Consider the following 26,054-nt stretch of genomic DNA (forward strand, 5'->3'; position numbering starts at 1 on the left):
TTTTTTGCCTAAAATTTGAGTCCTCATTTTCCACCCTAGAACATCCGTTTTTTTTGCCGAAGCAAAGGGAATAATAGCCCAAATATGGAATGTCATTCCTTGTTGAGCTCGTAGCTTAATTCTCAATCGATTTGCGTTCAATTCTGGACATTTTAATTTTTGGGAAATTTTTGCAAGAAATCCTGATGTAACCCCTTATAAAAAATGCGATAATTAGTGAAAAATCTAATTTTCCAAAAAGTGATGGGGATCGTTAGTTTAGGTTTGTTAGCTAGTCTAAACAGTCGGGCGCTAAGCTGTCGGCCTTGATTTGTCAAAATTACGACTGAAAAAGTGTATTTTTTGCCTAAAATTTGAGTCCTCATTTTCCACCCTAAAACATCCGTTTTTTTTCCGAAGCAAAGAAAATAATAGCCCAAATATGGAATGTCATTCCTTGTTGAGCTAGTAGCTTAATTCTCAATCGATTTGCGTTCAATTCTGGACATTTTAATTTTTGGTAATTTTTTGCAAGAAATCCTGATGTAACCCCTTATAAAAAATGCGATAATTAGTGAAAAATCTAATTTTCCAAAAAGTGATGGGGATCGTTAGTTTAGGTTTGTTAGCTAGTCTAAACAGTCGGGCGCTAAGCTGTCGGCCTTGATTTGTCAAAATTACGACTGAAAAAGTGTATTGTTTGCCTAAAATTTGAGTCCTCATTTTCCACCCTAAAACATCCGTTTTTTTTGCCGAAGCAAAGGGAATAATAGCCCAAATGTGGAATGTTATACCTTGTTGAGCTCGTAGCTTAATTCTCAATCGATTTGCGTTCAATTCTGGACATTTTAATTTTTGGTAATTTTTTGCAAGAAATCATGATGTAACCCCTTATAAAAAATGCGATAATTAGTGAAAAATCTAATTTTCCAAAAAGTGATGGGGATCGTTAGTTTAGGTTTGTTAGCTAGTCTAAACAGTCGGGCGCTAAGCTGTCGGCCTTGATTTGTCAAAATTACGACTGAAAAAGTGTATTGTTTGCCTAAAATTTGAGTCCTCATTTTCCACCCTAAAACATCCGTTTTTTTGCCGAAGCAAAGGGAATAATAGCCCAAATGTGGAATGTTATACCTTGTTGAGCTCGTAGCTTAATTCTCAATCGATTTGCGTTCAATTCTGGACATTTTAATTTTTGGTAATTTTTTGCAAGAAATCATGATGTAACCCCTTATAAAAAATGCGATAATTAGTGAAAAATCTAATTTTCCAAAAAGTGATGGGGATCGTTAGTTTAGGTTTGTTAGCTAGTCTAAACAGTCGGGCGCTAAGCTGTCGGCCTTGATTTGTCAAAATTACGACTGAAAAAGTGTAGTTTTTGCCTAAAATTTGAGTCCTCATTTTCCACCCTAAAACATCCGTTTTTTTGCCGAAGCAAAGGGAATAATAGCCCAAATGTGGAATGTTATACCTTGTTGAGCTCGTAGCTTAATTCTCAATCGATTTGCGTTCAATTCTGGACATTTTAATTTTTGGTAATTTTTTGCAAGAAATCATGATGTAACCCCTTATAAAAAATGCGATAATTAGTGAAAAATCTAATTTTCCAAAAAGTGATGGGGATCGTTAGTTTAGGTTTGTTAGCTAGTCTAAACAGTCGGGCGCTAAGCTGTCGGCCTTGATTTGTCAAAATTACGACTGAAAAAGTGTATTTTTTGCCTAAAATTTGAGTCCTCATTTTCCACCCTAGAACATCCGTTTTTTTTGCCGAAGCAAAGGGAATAATAGCCCAAATATGGAATGTCATTCCTTGTTGAGCTCGTAGCTTAATTCTCAATCGATTTGCGTTCAATTCTGGACATTTTAATTTTTGGGAAATTTTTGCAAGAAATCCTGATGTAACCCCTTATAAAAAATGCGATAATTAGTGAAAAATCTAATTTTCCAAAAAGTGATGGGGATCGTTAGTTTAGGTTTGTTAGCTAGTCTAAACAGTCGGGCGCTAAGCTGTCGGCCTTGATTTGTCAAAATTACGACTGAAAAAGTGTATTTTTTGCCTAAAATTTGAGTCCTCATTTTCCACCCTAAAACATCCGTTTTTTTTCCGAAGCAAAGAAAATAATAGCCCAAATATGGAATGTCATTCCTTGTTGAGCTAGTAGCTTAATTCTCAATCGATTTGCGTTCAATTCTGGACATTTTAATTTTTGGTAATTTTTTGCAAGAAATCCTGATGTAACCCCTTATAAAAAATGCGATAATTAGTGAAAAATCTAATTTTCCAAAAAGTGATGGGGATCGTTAGTTTAGGTTTGTTAGCTAGTCTAAACAGTCGGGCGCTAAGCTGTCGGCCTTGATTTGTCAAAATTACGACTGAAAAAGTGTATTGTTTGCCTAAAATTTGAGTCCTCATTTTCCACCCTAAAACATCCGTTTTTTTTGCCGAAGCAAAGGGAATAATAGCCCAAATGTGGAATGTTATACCTTGTTGAGCTCGTAGCTTAATTCTCAATCGATTTGCGTTCAATTCTGGACATTTTAATTTTTGGTAATTTTTTGCAAGAAATCATGATGTAACCCCTTATAAAAAATGCGATAATTAGTGAAAAATCTAATTTTCCAAAAAGTGATGGGGATCGTTAGTTTAGGTTTGTTAGCTAGTCTAAACAGTCGGGCGCTAAGCTGTCGGCCTTGATTTGTCAAAATTACGACTGAAAAAGTGTATTGTTTGCCTAAAATTTGAGTCCTCATTTTCCACCCTAAAACATCCGTTTTTTTGCCGAAGCAAAGGGAATAATAGCCCAAATGTGGAATGTTATACCTTGTTGAGCTCGTAGCTTAATTCTCAATCGATTTGCGTTCAATTCTGGACATTTTAATTTTTGGTAATTTTTTGCAAGAAATCATGATGTAACCCCTTATAAAAAATGCGATAATTAGTGAAAAATCTAATTTTCCAAAAAGTGATGGGGATCGTTAGTTTAGGTTTGTTAGCTAGTCAAAACAGTCGGGCGCTAAGCTTTCGGCCTTGATTTGTCAAAATTACGACTGAAAAAGTGTATTTTTTGCCTAAAATTTGAGTCCTCATTTTCCACCCTAAAACATCCGTTTTTTTTGCCGAAGCAAAGGGAATAATAGCCCAAATGTGGAATGTTATACCTTGTTGAGCTCGTAGCTTAATTCTCAATCGATTTGCGTTCAATTCTGGACATTTTAATTTTTGGTAATTTTTTGCAAGAAATCATGATGTAACCCCTTATAAAAAATGCGATAATTAGTGAAAAATCTAATTTTCCAAAAAGTGATGGGGATCGTTAGTTTAGGTTTGTTAGCTAGTCTAAACAGTCGGGCGCTAAGCTGTCGGCCTTGATTTGTCAAAATTACGACTGAAAAAGTGTATTTTTTGCCTAAAATTTGAGTCCTCATTTTCCACCCTAGAACATCCGTTTTTTTGCCGAAGCAAAGGGAATAATAGCCCAAATATGGAATGTCATTCCTTGTTGAGCTCGTAGCTTAATTCTCAATCGATTTGCGTTCAATTCTGGACATTTTAATTTTTGGGAAATTTTTGCAAGAAATCCTGATGTAACCCCTTATAAAAAATGCGATAATTAGTGAAAAATCTAATTTTCCAAAAAGTGATGGGGATCGTTAGTTTAGGTTTGTTAGCTAGTCAAAACAGTCGCGCGCTAAGCTTTCGGCCTTGATTTGTCAAAATTACGACTGAAAAAGTGTATTTTTTGCCTAAAATTTGAGTCCTCATTTTCCACCCTAGAACATCCGTTTTTTTGCCGAAGCAAAGGGAATAATAGCCCAAATATGGAATGTCATTCCTTGTTGAGCTCGTAGCTTAATTCTCAATCGATTTGCGTTCAATTCTGGACATTTTAATTTTTGGTAATTTTTTGCAAGAAATCCTGATGTAACCCCTTATAAAAAATGCGATAATTAGTGAAAAATCTAATTTTCCAAAAAGTGATGGGGATCGTTAGTTTAGGTTTGTTAGCTAGTCTAAACAGTCGGGCGCTAAGCTGTCGGCCTTGATTTGTCAAAATTACGACTGAAAAAGTGTATTTTTTGCCTAAAATTTGAGTCCTCATTTTCCACCCTAAAACATCCGTTTTTTTGCCGAAGCAAAGGGAATAATAGCCCAAATGTGGAATGTTATACCTTGTTGAGCTCGTAGCTTAATTCTCAATCGATTTGCGTTCAATTCTGGACATTTTAATTTTTGGTAATTTTTTGCAAGAAATCATGATGTAACCCCTTATAAAAAATGCGATAATTAGTGAAAAATCTAATTTTCCAAAAAGTGATGGGGATCGTTAGTTTAGGTTTGTTAGCTAGTCAAAACAGTCGCGCGCTAAGCTTTCGGCCTTGATTTGTCAAAATTACGACTGAAAAAGTGTATTTTTTGCCTAAAATTTGAGTCCTCATTTTCCACCCTAGAACATCAGTTTTTTTGCCGAAGCAAAGGGAATAATAGCCCAAATATGGAATGTCATTCCTTGTTGAGCTCGTAGCTTAATTCTCAATCGATTTGCGTTCAATTCTGGACATTTTAATTTTTGGTAATTTTTTGCAAGAAATCATGATGTAACCCCTTATAAAAAATGCGATAATTAGTGAAAAATCTAATTTTCCAAAAAGTGATGGGGATCGTTAGTTTAGGTTTGTTAGCTAGTCTAAACAGTCGGGCGCTAAGCTGTCGGCCTTGATTTGTCAAAATTACGACTGAAAAAGTGTATTTTTTGCCTAAAATTTGAGTCCTCATTTTCCACCCTAAAACATCCGTTTTTTTTCCGAAGCAAAGGGAATAATAGCCCAAATATGGAATGTCATTCCTTGTTGGGCTCGTAGCTTAATTCTCAATCGATTTGCGTTCAATTCTGGACATTTTAATTTTTGGTAATTTTTTGCAAGAAATCATGATGTAACCCCTTATAAAAAATGCGATAATTAGTGAAAAATCTAATTTTCCAAAAAGTGATGGGGATCGTTAGTTTAGGTTTGTTAGCTAGTCTAAACAGTCGGGCGCTAAGCTGTCGGCCTTGATTTGTCAAAATTACGACTGAAAAAGTGTATTTTTTGCCTAAAATTTGAGTCCTCATTTTCCACCCTAAAACATCCGTTTTTTTGCCGAAGCAAAGGGAATAATAGCCCAAATGTGGAATGTTATACCTTGTTGAGCTCGTAGCTTAATTCTCAATCGATTTGCGTTCAATTCTGGACATTTTAATTTTTGGTAATTTTTTGCAAGAAATCATGATGTAACCCCTTATAAAAAATGCGATAATTAGTGAAAAATCTAATTTTCCAAAAAGTGATGGGGATCGTTAGTTTAGGTTTGTTAGCTAGTCTAAACAGTCGGGCGCTAAGCTGTCGGCCTTGATTTGTCAAAATTACGACTGAAAAAGTGTATTTTTTGCCTAAAATTTGAGTCCTCATTTTCCACCCTAAAACATCCGTTTTTTTTCCGAAGCAAAGGAAATAATAGCCCAAATATGGAATGTCATTCCTTGTTGAGCTAGTAGCTTAATTCTCAATCGATTTGCGTTCAATTCTGGACATTTTAATTTTTGGTAATTTTTTGCAAGAAATCCTGATGTAACCCCTTATAAAAAATGCGATAATTAGTGAAAAATCTAATTTTCCAAAAAGTGATGGGGATCGTTAGTTTAGGTTTGTTAGCTAGTCTAAACAGTCGGGCGCTAAGCTGTCGGCCTTGATTTGTCAAAATTACGACTGAAAAAGTGTATTTTTTGCCTAAAATTTGAGTCCTCATTTTCCACCCTAAAACATCCGTTTTTTTGCCGAAGCAAAGGGAATAATAGCCCAAATGTGGAATGTTATACCTTGTTGAGCTCGTAGCTTAATTCTCAATCGATTTGCGTTCAATTCTGGACATTTTAATTTTTGGTAATTTTTTGCAAGAAATCATGATGTAACCCCTTATAAAAAATGCGATAATTAGTGAAAAATCTAATTTTCCAAAAAGTGATGGGGATCGTTAGTTTAGGTTTGTTAGCTAGTCAAAACAGCGGCGCGCTAAGCTTTCGGCCTTGATTTGTCAAAATTACGACTGAAAAAGTGTATTTTTTGCCTAAAATTTGAGTCCTCATTTTCCACCCTAAAACATCCGTTTTTTTTCCGAAGCAAAGGAAATAATAGCCCAAATATGGAATGTCATTCCTTGTTGAGCTAGTAGCTTAATTCTCAATCGATTTGCGTTCAATTCTGGACATTTTAATTTTTGGGAATTTTTTGCAAGAAATCCTGATGTAACCCCTTATAAAAAATGCGATAAATAGTGAAAAATCTAATTTTCCAAAAAGTGATGGGGATCGTTAGTTTAGGTTTGTTAGCTAGTCAAAACAGTCGGGCGCTAAGCTTTCGGCCTTGATTTGTCAAAATTACGACTGAAAAAGTGTATTTGCCTAAAATTTGAGTCCTCATTTTCCACCCTAGAACATCCGTTTTTTTGCCGAAGCAAAGGGAATAATAGCCCAAATATGGAATGTCATTCCTTGTTGAGCTCGTAGCTTAATTCTCAATCGATTTGCGTTCAATTCTGGACATTTTAATTTTTGGTAATTTTTTGCAAGAAATCATGATGTAACCCCTTATAAAAAATGCGATAATTAGTGAAAAATCTAATTTTCCAAAAAGTGATGGGGATCGTTAGTTTAGGTTTGTTAGCTAGTCAAAACAGTCGGGCGCTAAGCTTTCGGCCTTGATTTGTCAAAATTACGACTGAAAAAGTGTATTTTTTGCCTAAAATTTGAGTCCTCATTTTCCACCCTAAAACATCCGTTTTTTTTCCGAAGCAAAGGAAATAATAGCCCAAATATGGAATGTCATTCCTTGTTGAGCTAGTAGCTTAATTCTCAATCGATTTGCGTTCAATTCTGGACATTTTAATTTTTGGGAATTTTTGCAAGAAATCCTGATGTAACCCCTTATAAAAAATGCGATAATTAGTGAAAAATCTAATTTTCCAAAAAGTGATGGGGATCGTTAGTTTAGGTTTGTTAGCTAGTCAAAACAGTCGGGCGCTAAGCTTTCGGCCTTGATTTGTCAAAATTACGACTGAAAAAGTGTATTTTTTGCCTAAAATTTGAGTCCTCATTTTCCACCCTAGAACATCCGTTTTTTTTCCGAAGCAAAGGGAATAATAGCCCAAATATGGAATGTCATTCCTTGTTGAGCTCGTAGCTTAATTCTCAATCGATTTGCGTTCAATTCTGGACATTTTAATTTTTGGTAATTTTTTGCAAGAAATCATGATGTAACCCCTTATAAAAAATGCGATAATTAGTGAAAAATCTAATTTTCCAAAAAGTGATGGGGATCGTTAGTTTAGGTTTGTTAGCTAGTCTAAACAGTCGGGCGCTAAGCTGTCGGCCTTGATTTGTCAAAATTACGACTGAAAAAGTGTATTTTTTGCCTAAAATTTGAGTCCTCATTTTCCACCCTAAAACATCCGTTTTTTTGCCGAAGCAAAGGGAATAATAGCCCAAATGTGGAATGTTATACCTTGTTGAGCTCGTAGCTTAATTTTCAATCGATTTGCGTTCAATTCTGGACATTTTAATTTTTGGTAATTTTTTGCAAGAAATCCTGATGTAACCCCTTATAAAAAATGCGATAATTAGTGAAAAATCTAATTTTCCAAAAAGTGATGGGGATCGTTAGTTTAGGTTTGTTAGCTAGTCAAAACAGTCGGGCGCTAAGCTTTCGGCCTTGATTTGTCAAAATTACGACTGAAAAAGTGTATTTTTTGCCTAAAATTTGAGTCCTCATTTTCCACCCTAGAACATCCGTTTTTTTTCCGAAGCAAAGGGAATAATAGCCCAAATATGGAATGTCATTCCTTGTTGAGCTCGTAGCTTAATTCTCAATCGATTTGCGTTCAATTCTGGACATTTTAATTTTTGGTAATTTTTTGCAAGAAATCATGATGTAACCCCTTATAAAAAATGCGATAATTAGTGAAAAATCTAATTTTCCAAAAAGTGATGGGGATCGTTAGTTTAGGTTTGTTAGCTAGTCAAAACAGTCGGGCGCTAAGCTTTCGGCCTTGATTTGTCAAAATTACGACTGAAAAAGTGTATTTTTTGCCTAAAATTTGAGTCCTCATTTTCCACCCTAAAACATCCGTTTTTTTTCCGAAGCAAAGGAAATAATAGCCCAAATATGGAATGTCATTCCTTGTTGAGCTAGTAGCTTAATTCTCAATCGATTTGCGTTCAATTCTGGACATTTTAATTTTTGGTAATTTTTTGCAAGAAATCCTGATGTAACCCCTTATAAAAAATGCGATAATTAGTGAAAAATCTAATTTTCCAAAAAGTGATGGGGATCGTTAGTTTAGGTTTGTTAGCTAGTCAAAACAGTCGGGCGCTAAGCTTTCGGCCTTGATTTGTCAAAATTACGACTGAAAAAGTGTATTTTTTGCCTAAAATTTGAGTCCTCATTTTCCACCCTAGAACATCCGTTTTTTTTCCGAAGCAAAGGGAATAATAGCCCAAATATGGAATGTCATTCCTTGTTGAGCTCGTAGCTTAATTCTCAATCGATTTGCGTTCAATTCTGGACATTTTAATTTTTGGTAATTTTTTGCAAGAAATCATGATGTAACCCCTTATAAAAAATGCGATAATTAGTGAAAAATCTAATTTTCCAAAAAGTGATGGGGATCGTTAGTTTAGGTTTGTTAGCTAGTCTAAACAGTCGGGCGCTAAGCTGTCGGCCTTGATTTGTCAAAATTACGACTGAAAAAGTGTATTTTTTGCCTAAAATTTGAGTCCTCATTTTCCACCCTAAAACATCCGTTTTTTTGCCGAAGCAAAGGGAATAATAGCCCAAATGTGGAATGTTATACCTTGTTGAGCTCGTAGCTTAATTTTCAATCGATTTGCGTTCAATTCTGGACATTTTAATTTTTGGTAATTTTTTGCAAGAAATCATGATGTAACCCCTTATAAAAAATGCGATAAATAGTGAAAAATCTAATTTTCCAAAAAGTGATGGGGATCGTTAGTTTAGGTTTGTTAGCTAGTCTAAACAGTCGGGCGCTAAGCTGTCGGCCTTGATTTGTCAAAATTACAACTGAAAAAGTGTATTTTTTGCCTAAAATTTGAGTCCTCATTTTCCACCCTAAAACATCCGTTTTTTTGCCGAAGCAAAGGGAATAATAGCCCAAATGTGGAATGTTATACCTTGTTGAGCTCGTAGCTTAATTCTCAATCGATTTGCGTTCAATTCTGGACATTTTAATTTTTGGTAATTTTTTGCAAGAAATCATGATGTAACCCCTTATAAAAAATGCGATAATTAGTGAAAAATCTAATTTTCCAAAAAGTGATGGGGATCGTTAGTTTAGGTTTGTTAGCTAGTCTAAACAGTCGGGCGCTAAGCTGTCGGCCTTGATTGTCAAAATTACGACTGAAAAAGTGTATTTTTTGCCTAAAATTTGAGTCCTCATTTTCCACCCTAGAACATCCGTTTTTTTGCCGAAGCAAAGGGAATAATAGCCCAAATATGGAATGTCATTCCTTGTTGAGCTCGTAGCTTAATTCTCAATCGATTTGCGTTCAATTCTGGACATTTTAATTTTTGGTAATTTTTTGCAAGAAATCATGATGTAACCCCTTATAAAAAATGCGATAATTAGTGAAAAATCTAATTTTCCAAAAAGTGATGGGGATCGTTAGTTTAGGTTTGTTAGCTAGTCAAAACAGTCGGGCGCTAAGCTGTCGGCCTTGATTTGTCAAAATTACGACTGAAAAAGTGTATTTTTTGCCTAAAATTTGAGTCCTCATTTTCCACCCTAAAACATCCGTTTTTTTGCCGAAGCAAAGGGAATAATAGCCCAAATGTGGAATGTTATACCTTGTTGAGCTCGTAGCTTAATTCTCAATCGATTTGCGTTCAATTCTGGACATTTTAATTTTTGGTAATTTTTTGCAAGAAATCATGATGTAACCCCTTATAAAAAATGCGATAATTAGTGAAAAATCTAATTTTCCAAAAAGTGATGGGGATCGTTAGTTTAGGTTTGTTAGCTAGTCAAAACAGTCGGGCGCTAAGCTTTCGGCCTTGATTTACAAAATTACGACTGAAAAAGTGTATTTTTTGCCTAAAATTTGAGTCCTCATTTTCCACCCTAAAACATCCGTTTTTTTTTTCCGAAGCAAAGGAAATAATAGCCCAAATATGGAATGTCATTCCTTGTTGAGCTAGTAGCTTAATTCTCAATCGATTTGCGTTCAATTCTGGACATTTTAATTTTTGGTAATTTTTTGCAAGAAATCATGATGTAACCCCTTATAAAAAATGCGATAATTAGTGAAAAATCTAATTTTCCAAAAAGTGATGGGGATCGTTAGTTTAGGTTTGTTAGCTAGTCTAAACAGTCGGGCGCTAAGCTGTCGGCCTTGATTTGTCAAAATTACGACTGAAAAAGTGTATTTTTTGCCTAAAATTTGAGTCCTCATTTTCCACCCTAAAACATCCGTTTTTTTGCCGAAGCAAAGGGAATAATAGCCCAAATGTGGAATGTTATACCTTGTTGAGCTCGTAGCTTAATTCTCAATCGATTTGCGTTCAATTCTGGACATTTTAATTTTTGGTAATTTTTTGCAAGAAATCATGATGTAACCCCTTATAAAAAATGCGATAATTAGTGAAAAATCTAATTTTCCAAAAAGTGATGGGGATCGTTAGTTTAGGTTTGTTAGCTAGTCAAAACAGTCGGGCGCTAAGCTTTCGGCCTTGATTTGTCAAAATTACGACTGAAAAAGTGTATTTTTTGCCTAAAATTTGAGTCCTCATTTTCCACCCTAAAACATCCGTTTTTTTCCGAAGCAAAGGAAATAATAGCCCAAATATGGAATGTCATTCCTTGTTGAGCTAGTAGCTTAATTCTCAATCGATTTGCGTTCAATTCTGGACATTTTAATTTTTGGGAATTTTTTGCAAGAAATCCTGATGTAACCCCTTATAAAAAATGCGATAATTAGTGAAAAATCTAATTTTCCAAAAAGTGATGGGGATCGTTAGTTTAGGTTTGTTAGCTAGTCAAAACAGTCGGGCGCTAAGAGGGTCATCTATCAATATAATGACGCAGAAATAATGAGGAACAAGATGAAAAATTAAAAGTATTCACAATAAATGGGTCAATGGAATTAAATAAAAGTATTACATTGGATCCATGTAAAATCTGTCCAGTTAAACAAAAATTTTATTTACATAAATTTTCTGAAAACTATGACTTTTTAATAGGTAGAGATTATTTGAAAGAAAGTAAAGCAAAAATAAATTACGAAGAAGAGACAGTGATGTTAGGAGATACAAAAATTTTATTTACATAAATTTTCTGAAAACTATGACTTTTTAATAGGTAGAGATTATTTGAAAGAAAGTAAAGCAAAAATAAATTACGAAGAAGAGACAGTGATGTTAGGAGATACATTACTTTATATAAAATATGGTGAGAACGATGTAAGAAAGGACAAGACCGCAGTAAAATGCCTTAGTCCACCATCAGTTAAGAAGGAGATTGAAGAGGATAAGACCGCATTAGAATGCCTTAATCCGCCCTTATCAAAGGACCAATCATTTAATTTTGCCATTAATAATGAATTAAAAGAATGCAATGAATACAGATTAGAACATTTGAATGAAAAAGAAAATTTAAAGAAGGTTTTATTTGAATACAATGACATACAGTACAAGGAAGGTAAGAATTTGACTTTTACAAGTACTATTAAACATTCAATACAAACAAAACATGAAGACCCAGTATATAGGAAGCCATATAAATACCCTCAAACCTTTGATGAAGAAGTTAATAAACAAATAAATGAAATGATTGAACAGGGAATAATTCGTAAATCAAAATCTCCCTATTGTTCACCCATTTGGATAGTTCCAAAAAAGAACGATGCATCAGGCAAAATGAAGTTTAGATTAGTAGTGGATTACAGAAATTTAAATGAGATCACTATCAATGATAAGTTTCCGATACCCAGAATGGATGACAAATTGGGAAGATGTCAATTTTTCACTACCATTGATTTAGCCAAAGGATTCCATCAAATTCAAATGGAACCAGAATTAATAGCTAAAACAGCATTCTCAACAAAACACGGTCATTACGAATACACACGAATGCCATTTGGTCTTAAAAACGCCCCCGCTACTTTCCAAAGATGTATGAACAATTTGTTCGAAGATTTAATCTATAGGGGAGTGTAGGGTAAGGTGACGACCGATTCGTTTTTTGAATGTAACTTTTCTAAAAATCAATATTTTTCAAAAGTGTAAACGCAGAAAGTTGCTTACATCTACTGAGCATATCCCTGAAAAATTCGAAATTCGAAATTCCAATGCAGCTAAATCCCACAGCGTTTGGCGTGAACCCTTCTTTTTTTGCACTTTCAAAAGTTGTAGGGTAATGTGACGAACGATTTGTTCTTTAATGTAACTTCTCCAAAAATCAATATTTTTTAAAAGTGTAAAAGCAGAAAGTTACCTACATTTACTGAGCATATTTCTAAAAAAAATTTGGATTCGAAATTTCAACGTAGCCAAATCCCACAGCGTTTGGTGTAAACCATCCTTTTTACAAACAAAAAAATACATTTTTTTATATATTATTTACGGAAAGGTTATTTTCGATACGGAAAAGAAAGAAGTAATAAGACAATACCCAAACTTACAAAAAAAAATGGTCAAAGTGCAAATTTTTTTAAAATTAAATTAAACTGACGTCACTATTAAAAACAACAATAAAACTGCAGCAGTAAATGTTATCTGGTATTATTATATTTTTTTTACAAGTAATCAACGATAACAGTTAAAATTCTTGAATAAAAAAAGTTCGTCACAATACCCTACAAAAAGTTCGTCACGATACCCTACAAGGTAGACTTGGAGCAAAAACGGTGTCACTCTCAAACGGCGCAAAAGAAAAAAACGTGAGGTACCAAAAACTGTTGTTAAAGATCTCATCTATACGTGCATATATTTGCCTGATTTTATTTTCCACTCATCTTTGCTCTGGCACTGCTGAAACACAAGTAAATTGAATGGGTTTGCTAGTTTGCGCACCACATTTTTAGCGAAAATTACCTCACGAACATATAACGGGACTTCTTATTAATATTACTGTAAATACATTGTCGACACGATAAGGGGAGACGACTACATTTATTTGGAATTTTTGTCGTGACGTCATATATGAGATTCGACGAGTTCGTCACATTACCCTACTCGTCAAATTACCCTACACTCCCCTACAGATTGTTTGGTATATCTAGATGATATTATAATTTTTCCACTTCATTGGAAGAACACATTTTATCATTGGAAAGGGTATTTCAAAAATTACGTGATGCAAATTTAAAATTACAACTAGACAAATGTGAATTCATGAAAAATGAAACAGAGTTTTTAGGTCACGTAGTAACTACTACAGGTATTAAACCAAATCCACAAAAGATAAGTGCCATTATAAATTTTCCAATACCAAAATCTCCAAAAGAAATTAAATCATTTCTAGGATTGTGTGGATTTTATCGAAAATTCATACCAGACTTTGCACATATCGTAAAACCAATGACAGTGAAACTAAAGAAAGGCGCCACAATCAATACTAAAGACAAACCTTACATGGAAGCATTTGAAAAAATGAAAGTTTTAATTACCTCAGACCCAATTTTAATTTATCCTGACTTTAATAAACCATTTTCTCTAACAACGGACGCAAGTAACATAGCTATAGGAGCAGTACTGTCACAAAATCATAAACCAATCTGTTATGCTAGCAGAACTCTTAACGAGCACGAAATAAATTACGCGACTATTGAAAAAGAACTTTTAGCAATCGTATGGGCTACCAAATATTTTAGATCATATTTATTCGGTAGGTCATTTGAAATATTAAGCGACCATAAACCTTTAGTCTGGCTGAATAATATAAAAGAACCAAATATGAAACTTCAACGGTGGAAAATAAAATTAAACGAATTTGATTATCAGATTAAATATTTGCCAGGTAAAGAAAATTATGTTGCTGACGCTTTATCCAGGACCAAAATAGGAGAAAATATGTTTACAGATGATATTGAAGAAAATGGACTAGAAGAGACAGCCAGTAGTGGAAACGCAACAGTACACAGTGCTCAAGAAGATAACCAGAACTATATTTCTATAACTGAGCGACCGACAAATTGAAGTAATTAAAGGAGATGAAAATATAACAGAAGTAACGCATTTTTTCCACAAATTAAAAATTCAAATTATTTATAAAGAAATAGCAAAAGAGATAATTAAAGAATACCTATGTACCAAGAAGAGCGCAATATATTTCCATAACGATTCAGATTTCCTTATATTCCAAAAAGCTTATGTGGAAATTATAAATGCAAGTCATTTGACGAAATTAGTAAGATGTACCGCAAGACTTGAAGACATACTGACATACGCAGATTTTAAGGAAAAAATATTGAAACGACACAAAGACCTCTTACATCCAGGAATCGAAAAAACTACTAAATGGTTTAGAGAAAAACATTACTTCCCTGATTATCAAAAATTAATTCAGAATATAATAAATGAATGTGAAATTTGCAACATTGCTAAAACGGAACATAGAAATACCAAATTGACATTTGAATTTACACCAGAAATTCAAAATATAAGAGAGAAATTTGTCATGGATTTTTATATGGTGGGTAACCAACAATTTTTATCATGTATAGACGTTTACTCAAAATTTGCTACTTTAGTAGAAGTCACAAGTAGGGATTGGTTAGAAGCTAAAAGAGCTATCATGAAAGTATTTAACGAAATGGGAAAACCACAAGAAATCAAATCAGATAAGGATTCAGCATTTATGTGTGTAGCTTTACACAATTGGTTAAACTCAGAAGGAGTACAAATTCAAGTAACAACAAGTAAAAACGGTATATCGGACGTAGAAAGATTTCATAAAATGGAAAATGAAAAGCTAAGAATCATAGGAAGTGAACCGGACATTGAAAACAGGTATACCCAATTTGAATTAATTCTGTATATTTTTAATCATAATGCTACAAATCAAGTACAGGAACCCCTGATTACGATACATAAGAAAAGAAAATAAATAGAATTGAAAAGCTTAATGAAAAACGTCATGATTACGAAATAGACACAAAATATAGACAAGCACCTTTAGTAAAGTCCAAAACTACAAATCCATTTAAGAAGACAGGAACCTTGAGAAAAATTGACGAAAAACATTTGGAGGAAACAAATAGGGGAAGAAAGATTATTCATTATAAATCAAAATTTAAAAATAAGAAGAAAATTAATAAAAGTAAATACGATAATAACACTAGTTTACAAAATAATATTCTTAGAGAGCTCCAAAGCAATTGATGGCAAATTCTGTTAGTGTTCGACCCCAAATCACAAAAATACCACTAATTTTTTTTTCGATGGCACAGTTTTTTTAAAGATTTTTTAAAGTTCAAAATGTTAAATATCGGACTTTTTTCGAATTTCTTCCTATATCTCGGCAAATATCCAGCCAATTGGACCAGTTTTTGTTTCATTATAAGTCAATAGATCAGAGCTTAACTTTGCCATACAGATCAATATGATTGGATAAGTAATGGCAGCGCAGCAGCTCGACAAAGATGTAAAATGTGTTTTTGGTCCTCTGTAAGTCGGCTGTATGTATCGTAAAAACTCGAAATAAATCCGTTGAAAAATTATAATTGGTAGAAACTTAAAGTTTACATCCCTCTGGACAAAACAAGCCGAGTATGGCCCAAATTAATAAAAAATTGGATTTATGGTGGATTTTTAAAGTTCGGATTTTTCAACTTTTTCGGTTGACAAAGTTCAAATTTTAGTTTTATCCTAGGCGGCGACATATAAACCAAAATCAGTGGTGATGGCAGCCGTGTCAAAAAATAGATAAATCAGATATTTAAAAGCTAGAAAAATATAAAAAAGAATTTAATTTTTAAAATTCCTAAAAAAATATAAAATTGCTTGCGTTATGACTGTGAGTCATTAATAAGTAATATCCATTTGAATAAATCATTCTTATGAAATAACCATACTTTCAAAAAAAGCATGCTTTTTTAATAATGCAGTACTTTTAAAACAAAACATCCGTTTTTTGAAAGTATGGTTATTTCATAAGAATGAATAATTCAAATGCATATTACTTATTAATGACTCACAGTCATAACGCAAGCAATTTTATAAATTTTTTAGGATTGCTTGTCGTTTGGCTTGAAAATGTTTCGGCCCAAAAGTAGGCAACGGAATTTGGCTAGAACGATTTTGGACGGGGATAAGTCTCTTGAGCCAAAATTTCGAAAATTTCACCAAAGTGGTGAGCGAGGTCGTACTCAGGGTCCCGACCCGAAGTCAATCTCGTTTAGAGTCACACCAAAATTGCCAGTGGATTGAAACAGAAGTAGTTGCAAGTGCAGGAAGATCAAAGTTTTAAAAATTAAAGGAAATCCAAAAGTACCAAAATTCCCAGCAATCGCCGTTGCAAGTTGGTTAAAAACAAACAAAAGAAAACAAGTGCTAAAGTGCCAACCCCTAGTGGGTAAGTTTTGAGTGCGAGAAGGTGATAACGGTGTTTGAACGCCCTAATGTTTTTAGGTGGCACCTATTTACATAACTTCGGTCCGCCAAAAGCCAGGCTTGGGCGTAAGAGGCGTCTGAAGAACGAAGGGCCAACAGGAGTGAATTTATCTACCGATCAACCTCCAATCAAACCAGCAGCAGCAGAATCCGAGATCCCGCAGCAGCAGAACATAGCGCCGAGAATTTTATTTATTTATATCATCTACATATTTTTTCTACATTTCTACATCTACGTTTACATGTTGTAGAATAGCCCAGTAGCCAGCGAAATTTAGGCTAGGGACTATTTAACGGCAATACAGTCCGTAAGCCGTAGGGAAAGATACCAAAAAAAAAAAAATAAATTAATCAACCCCTCAAATACAAAATCATTTCGAATTACATTTAAAACTTAAAGTTACGAATTTTACGCGTCTTTTTACGCCACTTGAATCAGATCGAAGATGAAATTTAGTTTAAGTAGTTTTAAGAGTATAATTTGAATGAAGAGAGAAGGTCAATAACAGGAAAAATATGCATTAGAGCTGAGCAGTCCCGTCTTTCCATGTACATTTCCCTTCCCTCTCCCATATCTTAACGGCAGAGTACCGTACCGCTGTAGATTACGAGTAAGGCGAGTGAGAGTAACTTAAGCGATCTCTTAAGTAGTTGAGGTTCTCTTTCACAGGCCCCCTTCGAGAAGCGCTTCATCGTGGGAAAACAAAGTGAGTCCATTGTAATGAATCTCAACTACCTTTTTTTAAATAACACAAAAGTCCAAAGAGACAACAAACATTAAAATTTAACCCCTTACTAAATGCCGTAATAAAAAAAAAAAAAATTAAAGAAACTCCAAATTCCAAAAAATTTCCTCCCCATAAAGCCCAAATCACAACTCCCTGCTCAATAAAATAAAATTTTAAGTCTCACATATAATGGCATAATTTAACATACATACATTCTACCCATTCTACCCGCTCTCTACATTTGTACATTTATATACATGAACACAGAAATATTCAGCGATCGCTAAATTTAATTGTTATTCATTAAAATCGCATTTTTAGTTTCAATCTAGATGCTAATCATTTCTTAGGATCCTAATGAACTTGTTTAGAATTAATTTTTGTCAATTAATAGGATTATTCTATGTTTAAAAATAAAATTTATAATGTTATCTAAAGTTGAGTAGAGTCAATAGGGAAGCCATGCGCCGTCGAATGTTATCTGTCATGTAAAGTGTAGTCGCCTTTTAGGGATCGCCATATATATATCTGGTCGATGGTGATCATGGTAGGGAGGGCAAGTCAGCTTGAACAACCGCTGACATAAAGGCACTACATCCTTGTTCGTCCTAGTCTGTCCATTGCTAGTCAATAGTCCGGTCCATTAGTCCTGCGGAGTTCCTCGTACCCTTTAGCACGCGAAGTAATAAGATTTTGTTGTTCGTCTATAGAGCAAGTAGCAGCGTTCCTAAAACCTATCCCCGACCCCCTCTACTGGTAACTCATGCCGGAACCAGCGCGTGCTCAACGTAGGCTACAAATTACACCAGCTCTCGAAACGTAGTTCGCTACAGCTGCCATCACCACTGATTTTGGTTCACATGTCGCCGCATAGGATAAAACTAAAATTTGAACTTTGTCAACCGAAATCCGAACTTTAAAAATCCTCCATAAATCCAATTTTGTATGAATTTGGGCCATACTCGGCTTGTTTTGTCCAGAGGGATGTATACTTTAAGATTGTACCCATTATAATTTTTCAACGTATTTATTTCGAGTTTTTACGATACATACAGCCGACTTACAGAGGACCAAAAACACATTTTTCATCTTTGTCGAGCTGCTGCGCTGCCATTACTTATCCAATCATATTGATCTGTATGGCAAAGTTAAGCTCTGATCTATTGACTTTATAATAAAACAATAACTGGCCCAATTGGGTGGATATTTGCCGAGATATAGGAAGAAATTCGAAAAAGTCCGATGTTTAACATTTTGAATTTTAAAAAATCTTATAAAAAAAACTGTGCCATCGAAAAAAAATTAGTGGTATTTTCGGGATTTGGAGGTCGAACACTAACAGAATTTGCCATCAATTGCCTTGGAGCAGTTTGGCTGTAAACTAGTGTAATTCCAGGCAAGCAGAAGAAAATGAACGGACCCAACAACAACTTAATGAAAACAATGACCTTCTCCATAATACTAACAACTATAATTCAACTAACTATCGGGCAGAGCATTGAAATAAACCCCATTAAGGCCCAAAATGGATATCTTGTATTTAAAACAGGATCAATAGATATCCCAATTAATTATGAATATCATTATCTAAGTGTAAACATAACAAAAACTGAACAAACTTTTGAAAATCTTTTGAAAGAAGCTAATGAATTTAATGACGAAATACAAATCCGATATCTAGTAGAAAAACTTAAAAGAGAAATTAACGGAATTACATTAGCAAAACGCAGTAAGAGAGGTTTATTCAATACTAGCAGGGTCTGTAGCCCGCAGCTTCGCCTGCGGAAATTAAAATTGAAAATTAAGCATTGCTTTATCTTTGGTACTTATTTTAAATTTAAAAAATTCCAAATTTTTACTCTATAATCCGAGAAAAGATTTTATCAGAACTTTTTCCCTTGATACCCGTAAAAACAAAAATATTTTGTCCTTTGAAAACTACTTAAAAAACATGTGTCTTTTGTAAATCTTTTTAAAATTATTATGGATTGTTTCAATAAGTTAACAGATGGACAAAACAGAAACAAACAGATTTCAAATCCTTACACTAATTTCATTCAAAACATTAGTATTTTGTCCAAAACATATTATTTAAATATAGAATGTCATACTGCGTTGAGCATGTAATTAAATCCCCAATCCATTGCCATTAAAGCCTAGAAACATTATTTGAAAAAAATTTCTTTAAGAAAAAAATAGATAGGATACGAATTTGATTAAATTTACATGTTAAAAATAATAAACTCTTTTGCAATTTCTGAGAGTTTTGACTATTGCTGTCCCGCTCTTATCCAGATAAATTTATGCATTTTTTTGTATGAATTAAGAGTGCAAAAATATGAATTTCAAAGCAGTACTTTATCGAAAACAAAGCAAAAAACTGACAAAATATGGATTATAACGCCGCGTTAAGTATGTAATTCGATTCCAAATCGATTAGCGTTTAACTCTGGAAAAAAACTTGTATTCTTAAAAAAAATTGCTAAAAGTTTTACATAGCTCTCCAACAACCAATATAATAATTTTGATTAAGATTTAAAAAATTTGAGGGAATATTTTTAATTTAAGTTCGCCTTGAAATGTTACAACCGCTTCAAAATGTGATGGGATGTTTATCCTTTGACAGTTAAAAAAAATTAATGTCTCCAATTCTTATTTTAAAAAATGAATGCCAGAGATAGGATAATTTTAGGCTTATTTTTATTTCATCGGTCTCTTAAAACAAATCCTGTTGATATTGGCTTTGCTACCTCGTTCTACATTTTCTATTTCTATTTTCTATTTCTATTTTTTGTTTTTTAAAGATGCAATTTTTAAACTATTTATTTAAACTATTACAAACCAAATACTCTTGGCGAATTTGCTACCGGGGGTTTTTGGAAGGTATCCACAGTAGACAACTATTATAAGGGAAACAAATATGCATGTTTGCTTATGTATTTGACTAATTTAAGAAAAGACATCAAGAAAGGCAATTCCAAATTACTGCATTTTATCATTGATATTTTGTTTCAGTATTTTTGTTTTCACATTAATTTTTCACCTTGATTAGAATTATATTAATAACTAGCAGGGTCTGTAGCCCGCAGCTTCGCCTGCGAAAATTAAAATTGAAAATTAAGCATTGCTTTATCTTTGGTGCTTATTTTAAATTTAAAAATTCCAAATTTTATTCTATAAACCGAGAAAAGATTTTATCAGAACTTTTTCCCTTGATATCCGTAAAAACAAAAATATTTTGTCCTTTGAAAACTACTTTAAAAACATGTGTCTTTTTTAAATCTTTTTAAAATTATTATGGATTGTTTGCATAAGTTAACAGATGGACAAAACAGAAACAAACAGATTTCTTTTTCGACACAAATCCTTACACTAATTTCATTCAAAACATTAGTATTTTGTCCAAAACATATTAATTAAATATAGAATGTCATACCGCGTTGAGCATGTAATTAAATTCCCAATCCATTGCCATTAAAGCCTAGAAACATTATTTAAAAAAAATGTATTTAAGAAAAAATAGATAGGATACGAATTTGATTAAATTTACATGTTAAAAATATTAAACTCTTTTTCAATTTCGGAGAGTTTTGACTATTGCTGTCTCGCTCTTAACAAGATAAATTTATGCATTTTTTTTGTATGAATTAAGAGTGCAAAAATATGAATTTCAAAGCAGTACTTTATCGAAAACAAACCAAAAAACTGCCGCGGTAAGTTCGTAATTCAATTCTAAATCGATTAGCGTTTAACTCTGGAAAACAAACTTGTTTTCTTTAAAAAATTGCTAAAAGTTTTACATAGCTCTCCAAAAACCAATATAATAATTTTGATTAAGATTTAAAACAATTTGAGGGAATATTTTTAGTTTAAGTTCGCCTTGAAATGTTACAACCGCTTCAAAATGTGATGGGATGTTTATCCTTTGACAGTTAAAAAAAAATTAATGTCTCCAATTCTTATTTTAAAAAAATGAATGCCAGAGATAGGATAATTTTAGGCTTATTTTTATTTCATCGGTCTCTTAAAACAAATCCTGTTGATATTGGCTTTGCTACCTCGTTCTACATTTTCTATTTTCTATTTCTATTTTTTGTTTTTTAAAGATGCAATTTTTAAACTATTTAAACCTAATTATGTTTACTCTTTGTAAAGATGTTAATTCTTGATAATTAATTAGTTACCTAAGAATGTAGCAAAGCTAATTTTATGCACATGGGTAAGTACAAACCAAATACTCTTGGCGAATTTGCTACCGGGGGTTTTTGGAAGGTATCCACAGTAGACAACTATTATAAGGGAAATAAATATGCGGAGCAATATTTTGCTTTATGTATTTGACTAATTTAGGAAAAGACATCAAGAAAGGCAATTCCAAATTACTGCATTTTACCATTGATATTTTGTTTCAGTATTTTTGTTTTCACATTAATTTTTTACCTTGATTAACATTTAATTAATAATAAGGAAGGCAGGTGGGCGGGGAAGCCGTGAATCAAATTGTTTAAACATTTGAATTTGTTTAAACAATATGAGGCACGTGTAATAAAGAGCAAGAGAATCAATTAGTTTAAATATTTAATGTTCTTTTAATATTATCAATGCGATTTGAATTTTAGTTCACAAAAATCGGTTACAAAATGTCTTATGTAAGTATGTTGTGGAAATGTAAATGAAATATTCTTTAAGCAAAAGGATATCAGTATTGTCTTGAATTTGAATTTGATCGAATCTCAATTCCTTAGTCATCTGCAATGCACACACACAAACGTACACACGCATATACATGAGGGTTGTGCGGGATGCTGTTGAGTGCAGTCGTGTTTAAAAGTACCTCCTGTGTTTCAACCAAGTTAGTGTCATAAAGTGGCCTAAAAAGTAAACAAAGTCAGCGGCAGTGTTGGGACCTAGTAACCTAGATACTTTTACCTAGGTACGTACCTAGGTACAATTTAGTGGTACCTTTTACCTTACCTAGGTATACAAATAATTGAGTACCTTTTACCTTACCTAGGTATTTATTTTTATATACCTTTGGAATTATTAAGGTACTTACATAGGTATTAAACATTGCTCTGATTTAAAATAGCCAAATCTGACTGCGACACTGTAGTATCGTTTCATTGTATCGTTTCGTTTCAGAATTGTAATAGTCGGAACGCAGCATTAATAATTCAGCCGTTCTATTGTTTGTTTTGTGAAGTTAAAACTAATCGCAGTTTTTTTATATAATTTTGTGCACGTATGTATGTTCCCATCACTACATCAATTTATTTATGAAACCAAAGTGTATTTGGCGCGCAAAAATGCCGTATGTACGTAAACAAACGGCATATACATGCATATGCACAATATATAGTCAATGTTTCTACATACGGAATTTTTGCGCGCCAAATATGTACATGAGGGTTTCATAAATACATTAATGAAGTGATACGTGCATAAAATTATTCATGCCGCGTGGTTTAAAAATATATGCACAAAATTAAAACATTTAAATTTAAATGAAATGAAAAGATATTGTTTGATTAAGACGACTAAAAACTGAAAACTAGTCTTATTTTAAGTTTAAATGATTACATTGAACAAAACAAAAAAATTATAAAAAATAAAAATACCTTATAAATACCTTTTACCTTTACCTAGGTACTGGGAAATTTAAGTACCTTTACCTTACCTAGGTATTTATTTTTGACAATACCTTTTACCTTACCTAGGTAAAAAACACAGTACCTTTCCCAACACTGGTCAGCGGTGAGACTCCTACTGGAAGTGGTACGTACCAAACTGACCGGCGTGCTGAAGGAAAGTTACGGCGACGCCTGGTAAAAAAGGGTGTTCCATCCAGTACAGAGGGAGGGGCAGTCGCCCAGACCCAAACACCTCTTCCATCCCGCTCACTCCCCAAGGGAAATCCAAAAACAAAGTTTTTCCGCGGGGAAAGAAGCGTTTTTCGTTTTCCTTCCTTCACTTCTTGCAACTGGTCAAACAGCTGGTCGACAGTGCTGGTTAGAGCGAAATAAACAGCTGATCGACGCAGGGCGCCCACGACAATAAGCCATTGCATACTTTTAGGCCGATCCCTATTTGCACAAACAAACGTCGTAGCACTCATCTTCTGTCAGGGCTTACAATCGGATTGCCTACTTACTGGGGCTCTTACAGTCGACTAAGGGAAGCGAGGCAGAAAGTCAAGGACCCGACAACATCCAACCCCTCCGCCCAAGGCGGCGCCTGGGTAACCGGGGCTCTGGGGACCGAAAAGGGGCGGTGTACCCCCCATCGATAGGAAGTCAAGGGGAAATCCTTGGCCATCGGTGGAACCCCTTAGCGACAAAACTCGCGATCGGCGATGCGTGACCAACTCACCGAACTGCTGCATCTGCAAGAGACGGCAGAAGCCCTCTCCAAGCAGGAAAAAGCCGCGCCTTAGAGCTAAAGACAGCACTCGCAAACTTCGCCAGTAAGCTTTCTCTGTGGCCTAGAGGGAGCGAAAGCGACCCCGAAAAGGCCTCGAGACCAAACGGCCGGTCAAGGTGGGTCCCCACCGAATAAGAGGAGGTTTAATGGGAGACTAACAAGTAGGCTGGAACCAGAAGCCGAACCTCGCAAGAGAAATGAACCGAACCCCGCTGGAAAGGGGAAAAACTGGGCCAGAACAGGACAAGGACGGATGCCATAGTGGTGGCTAGCGCTGGAAACCTGACGTACGCTGAGCTTTTAAAAGCGGTAAAAGGAGATGCATCCCTGAGCCACGTCAGCGGAGATGTGCAAACAATCCGTAAGACGGCTAATGGAGACCTACTGTTGCGGCTGAAGAAAGCCCCTGGCCACAGCGCAGAGGAGGTAAAAACGGCAGTCGGTAAAGCCCTCGGAGCCAAAGCCACGGTGAGGGCCCTGACAGAGCAGACAAGGCTCGAGATTCTGAACCTCGACGAGGTAACAACCAAAGAGGAAATAGCGGAGGCGATAAACAAGGAAACTGGAGGTACACCAGTCGCAGTGGACTCAATCAGGTCCCTCAGAGCCACTAGAGGCGGCTGCCAGATAGCGACACTGACGCTGCCAACAACGACAGCTAACGTGCTGTTAACCATGGGCAAACTACGAATCGGATGGGTTATTTGCCGAATCAAAGCCATACTTTCGCCTATGAGATGCTACAAATGCCTTGAGTTTGGTCACATATCCCCAAACTGCACAGCAGCCAAAGACCTGAGAGGAGCTTGCTTCAAATGCGGTGAGAAAGACCACGAGGCCAGAAACTGCAGCAGGGACCCGCACTGCATACTCTGTGCCCAAAAGAAGGATCTCCCAACGAACCACCCGTCTGGTAGCTTTAAATGCCCGGCGTACATTGAGGCTGTCAAGAAAATCCAATGCTAAGGTTTATCCAACTGAACCTAAATCATTGTCGGGTGGCCCAGGATCTTCTCACCCAAACGATCGTAGAGCTCAGGATAGATGTGGCAATCCTCAGCGAACCCTATAGGACTATTAGATCAAACACGTGGGTCGCGGATCCAACAGAGAAGGCTGCTATCTGGTCGTGTGGCCAAAATACCAGACATTTTAGTGGTGTAAAGGCTGCAAAAGGTTACGTCAGGACCAAGCTAAATGACCTGTGGGTCTATAGCTGCTACCTGCCCCCTAGCTGGTCTCTCAAGGACTTCAGCGAGGCAATCGACAACCTGGTCATCGATGCCAGCCTACACTCGCCTGCGATGGTCGCTGGTGATTTCAATGCATGGGCCACCGAATGGGGGTCAGCGTACACAAACGCCAGAGGAAAAATAGTGGTAGAGGCATTCGCCTCACTAGATTTACTTCTTTTGAACGCCGGGTCAAACCCCACATTTAGTAGAGCAGGAGGACAGTCGATAATCGACCTCACATTCCTAAGCACACGCTTGGCAGCGTCGGCAACATGGGAAATTAGCGAAGCCTACACCGAGAGCGACCATAGAGCCATTATTACCACTCTCAACATGCAAAGATCCGCGCCGAGAATCTCAACTCGCAGCCACTACAAAGAAGGGACTCTAAACATCCAAACATTCAGGGCAACGCTAGCAGGAATGGAAGCTCTCGAACACGAAGAGGCGGTGATGACAAAAGTCAAGGAGGCCTGCGACGCCAGCATGCAATGCAGTAGACGCTTCAATGGACACAGACCGGTCTACTGGTGGAATCAGGAGATTGAAGAAGCCCGCCGAGAATGCATAAGTGCTAGAAGAGCCTACCACAGGTCGCGGGGAAACCAAAGCTTCCTGTTTCTCAGGGAGATATACACCCAAAAGAGGAAAGTCCTAAAAAGGCTATACAGTCCAGCAAAAAGCGATGCTTCCACGAACTGTGTGACGAAGCGGAGAACGACCTATGGGGCAGAGCATATAAGGTGGTAATGAAGAAGACAAACGGGCTCAAAAACAGTGCACCAACAGACTCTGCAACACTTGGGGGGATAGTCAGGCATTTATTTCCTGCCCAGGAAGAGCGGCAAGAGGATGCCATCCCATCGATCCTCCAACCTCAACCAGTGACACAGGAAGAGGTTGTCAAAATCGCCCAACGATTGTCAAACAATAAGGCGCCCGGTCCTGACGGCATACCAAACAGGGCCCTCAAGATGGCGATCAGCCTCCACCCAGTAACATTCGCTAGGATGTACACAAAATGCCTGTCACAATCCCG

General features: G+C 35.4%; 1 protein-coding gene across 1 annotated transcript; it reads left to right on the plus strand.

The window, feature by feature from the left end:
• The first annotated feature begins 18,123 nt into the window (after window positions 1–18,123).
• Window positions 18,124–25,765, plus strand: LOC138912235 (uncharacterized). The gene is made up of 3 exons (XM_070212146.1): window positions 18,124–18,148; window positions 24,001–24,725; window positions 24,788–25,765. The coding sequence occupies exons 1-3, from the start codon at window positions 18,124–18,126 to the stop codon at window positions 25,763–25,765; spliced, it is 1,728 nt and encodes a 575-aa protein (XP_070068247.1).
• The last annotated feature ends 289 nt before the right edge of the window (window positions 25,766–26,054 follow it).

Source organism: Drosophila takahashii, chromosome 2R (assembly GCF_030179915.1).
Source record: "Drosophila takahashii strain IR98-3 E-12201 chromosome 2R, DtakHiC1v2, whole genome shotgun sequence".
Classification (NCBI taxonomy): Eukaryota; Metazoa; Arthropoda; class Insecta; order Diptera; family Drosophilidae; genus Drosophila; species Drosophila takahashii.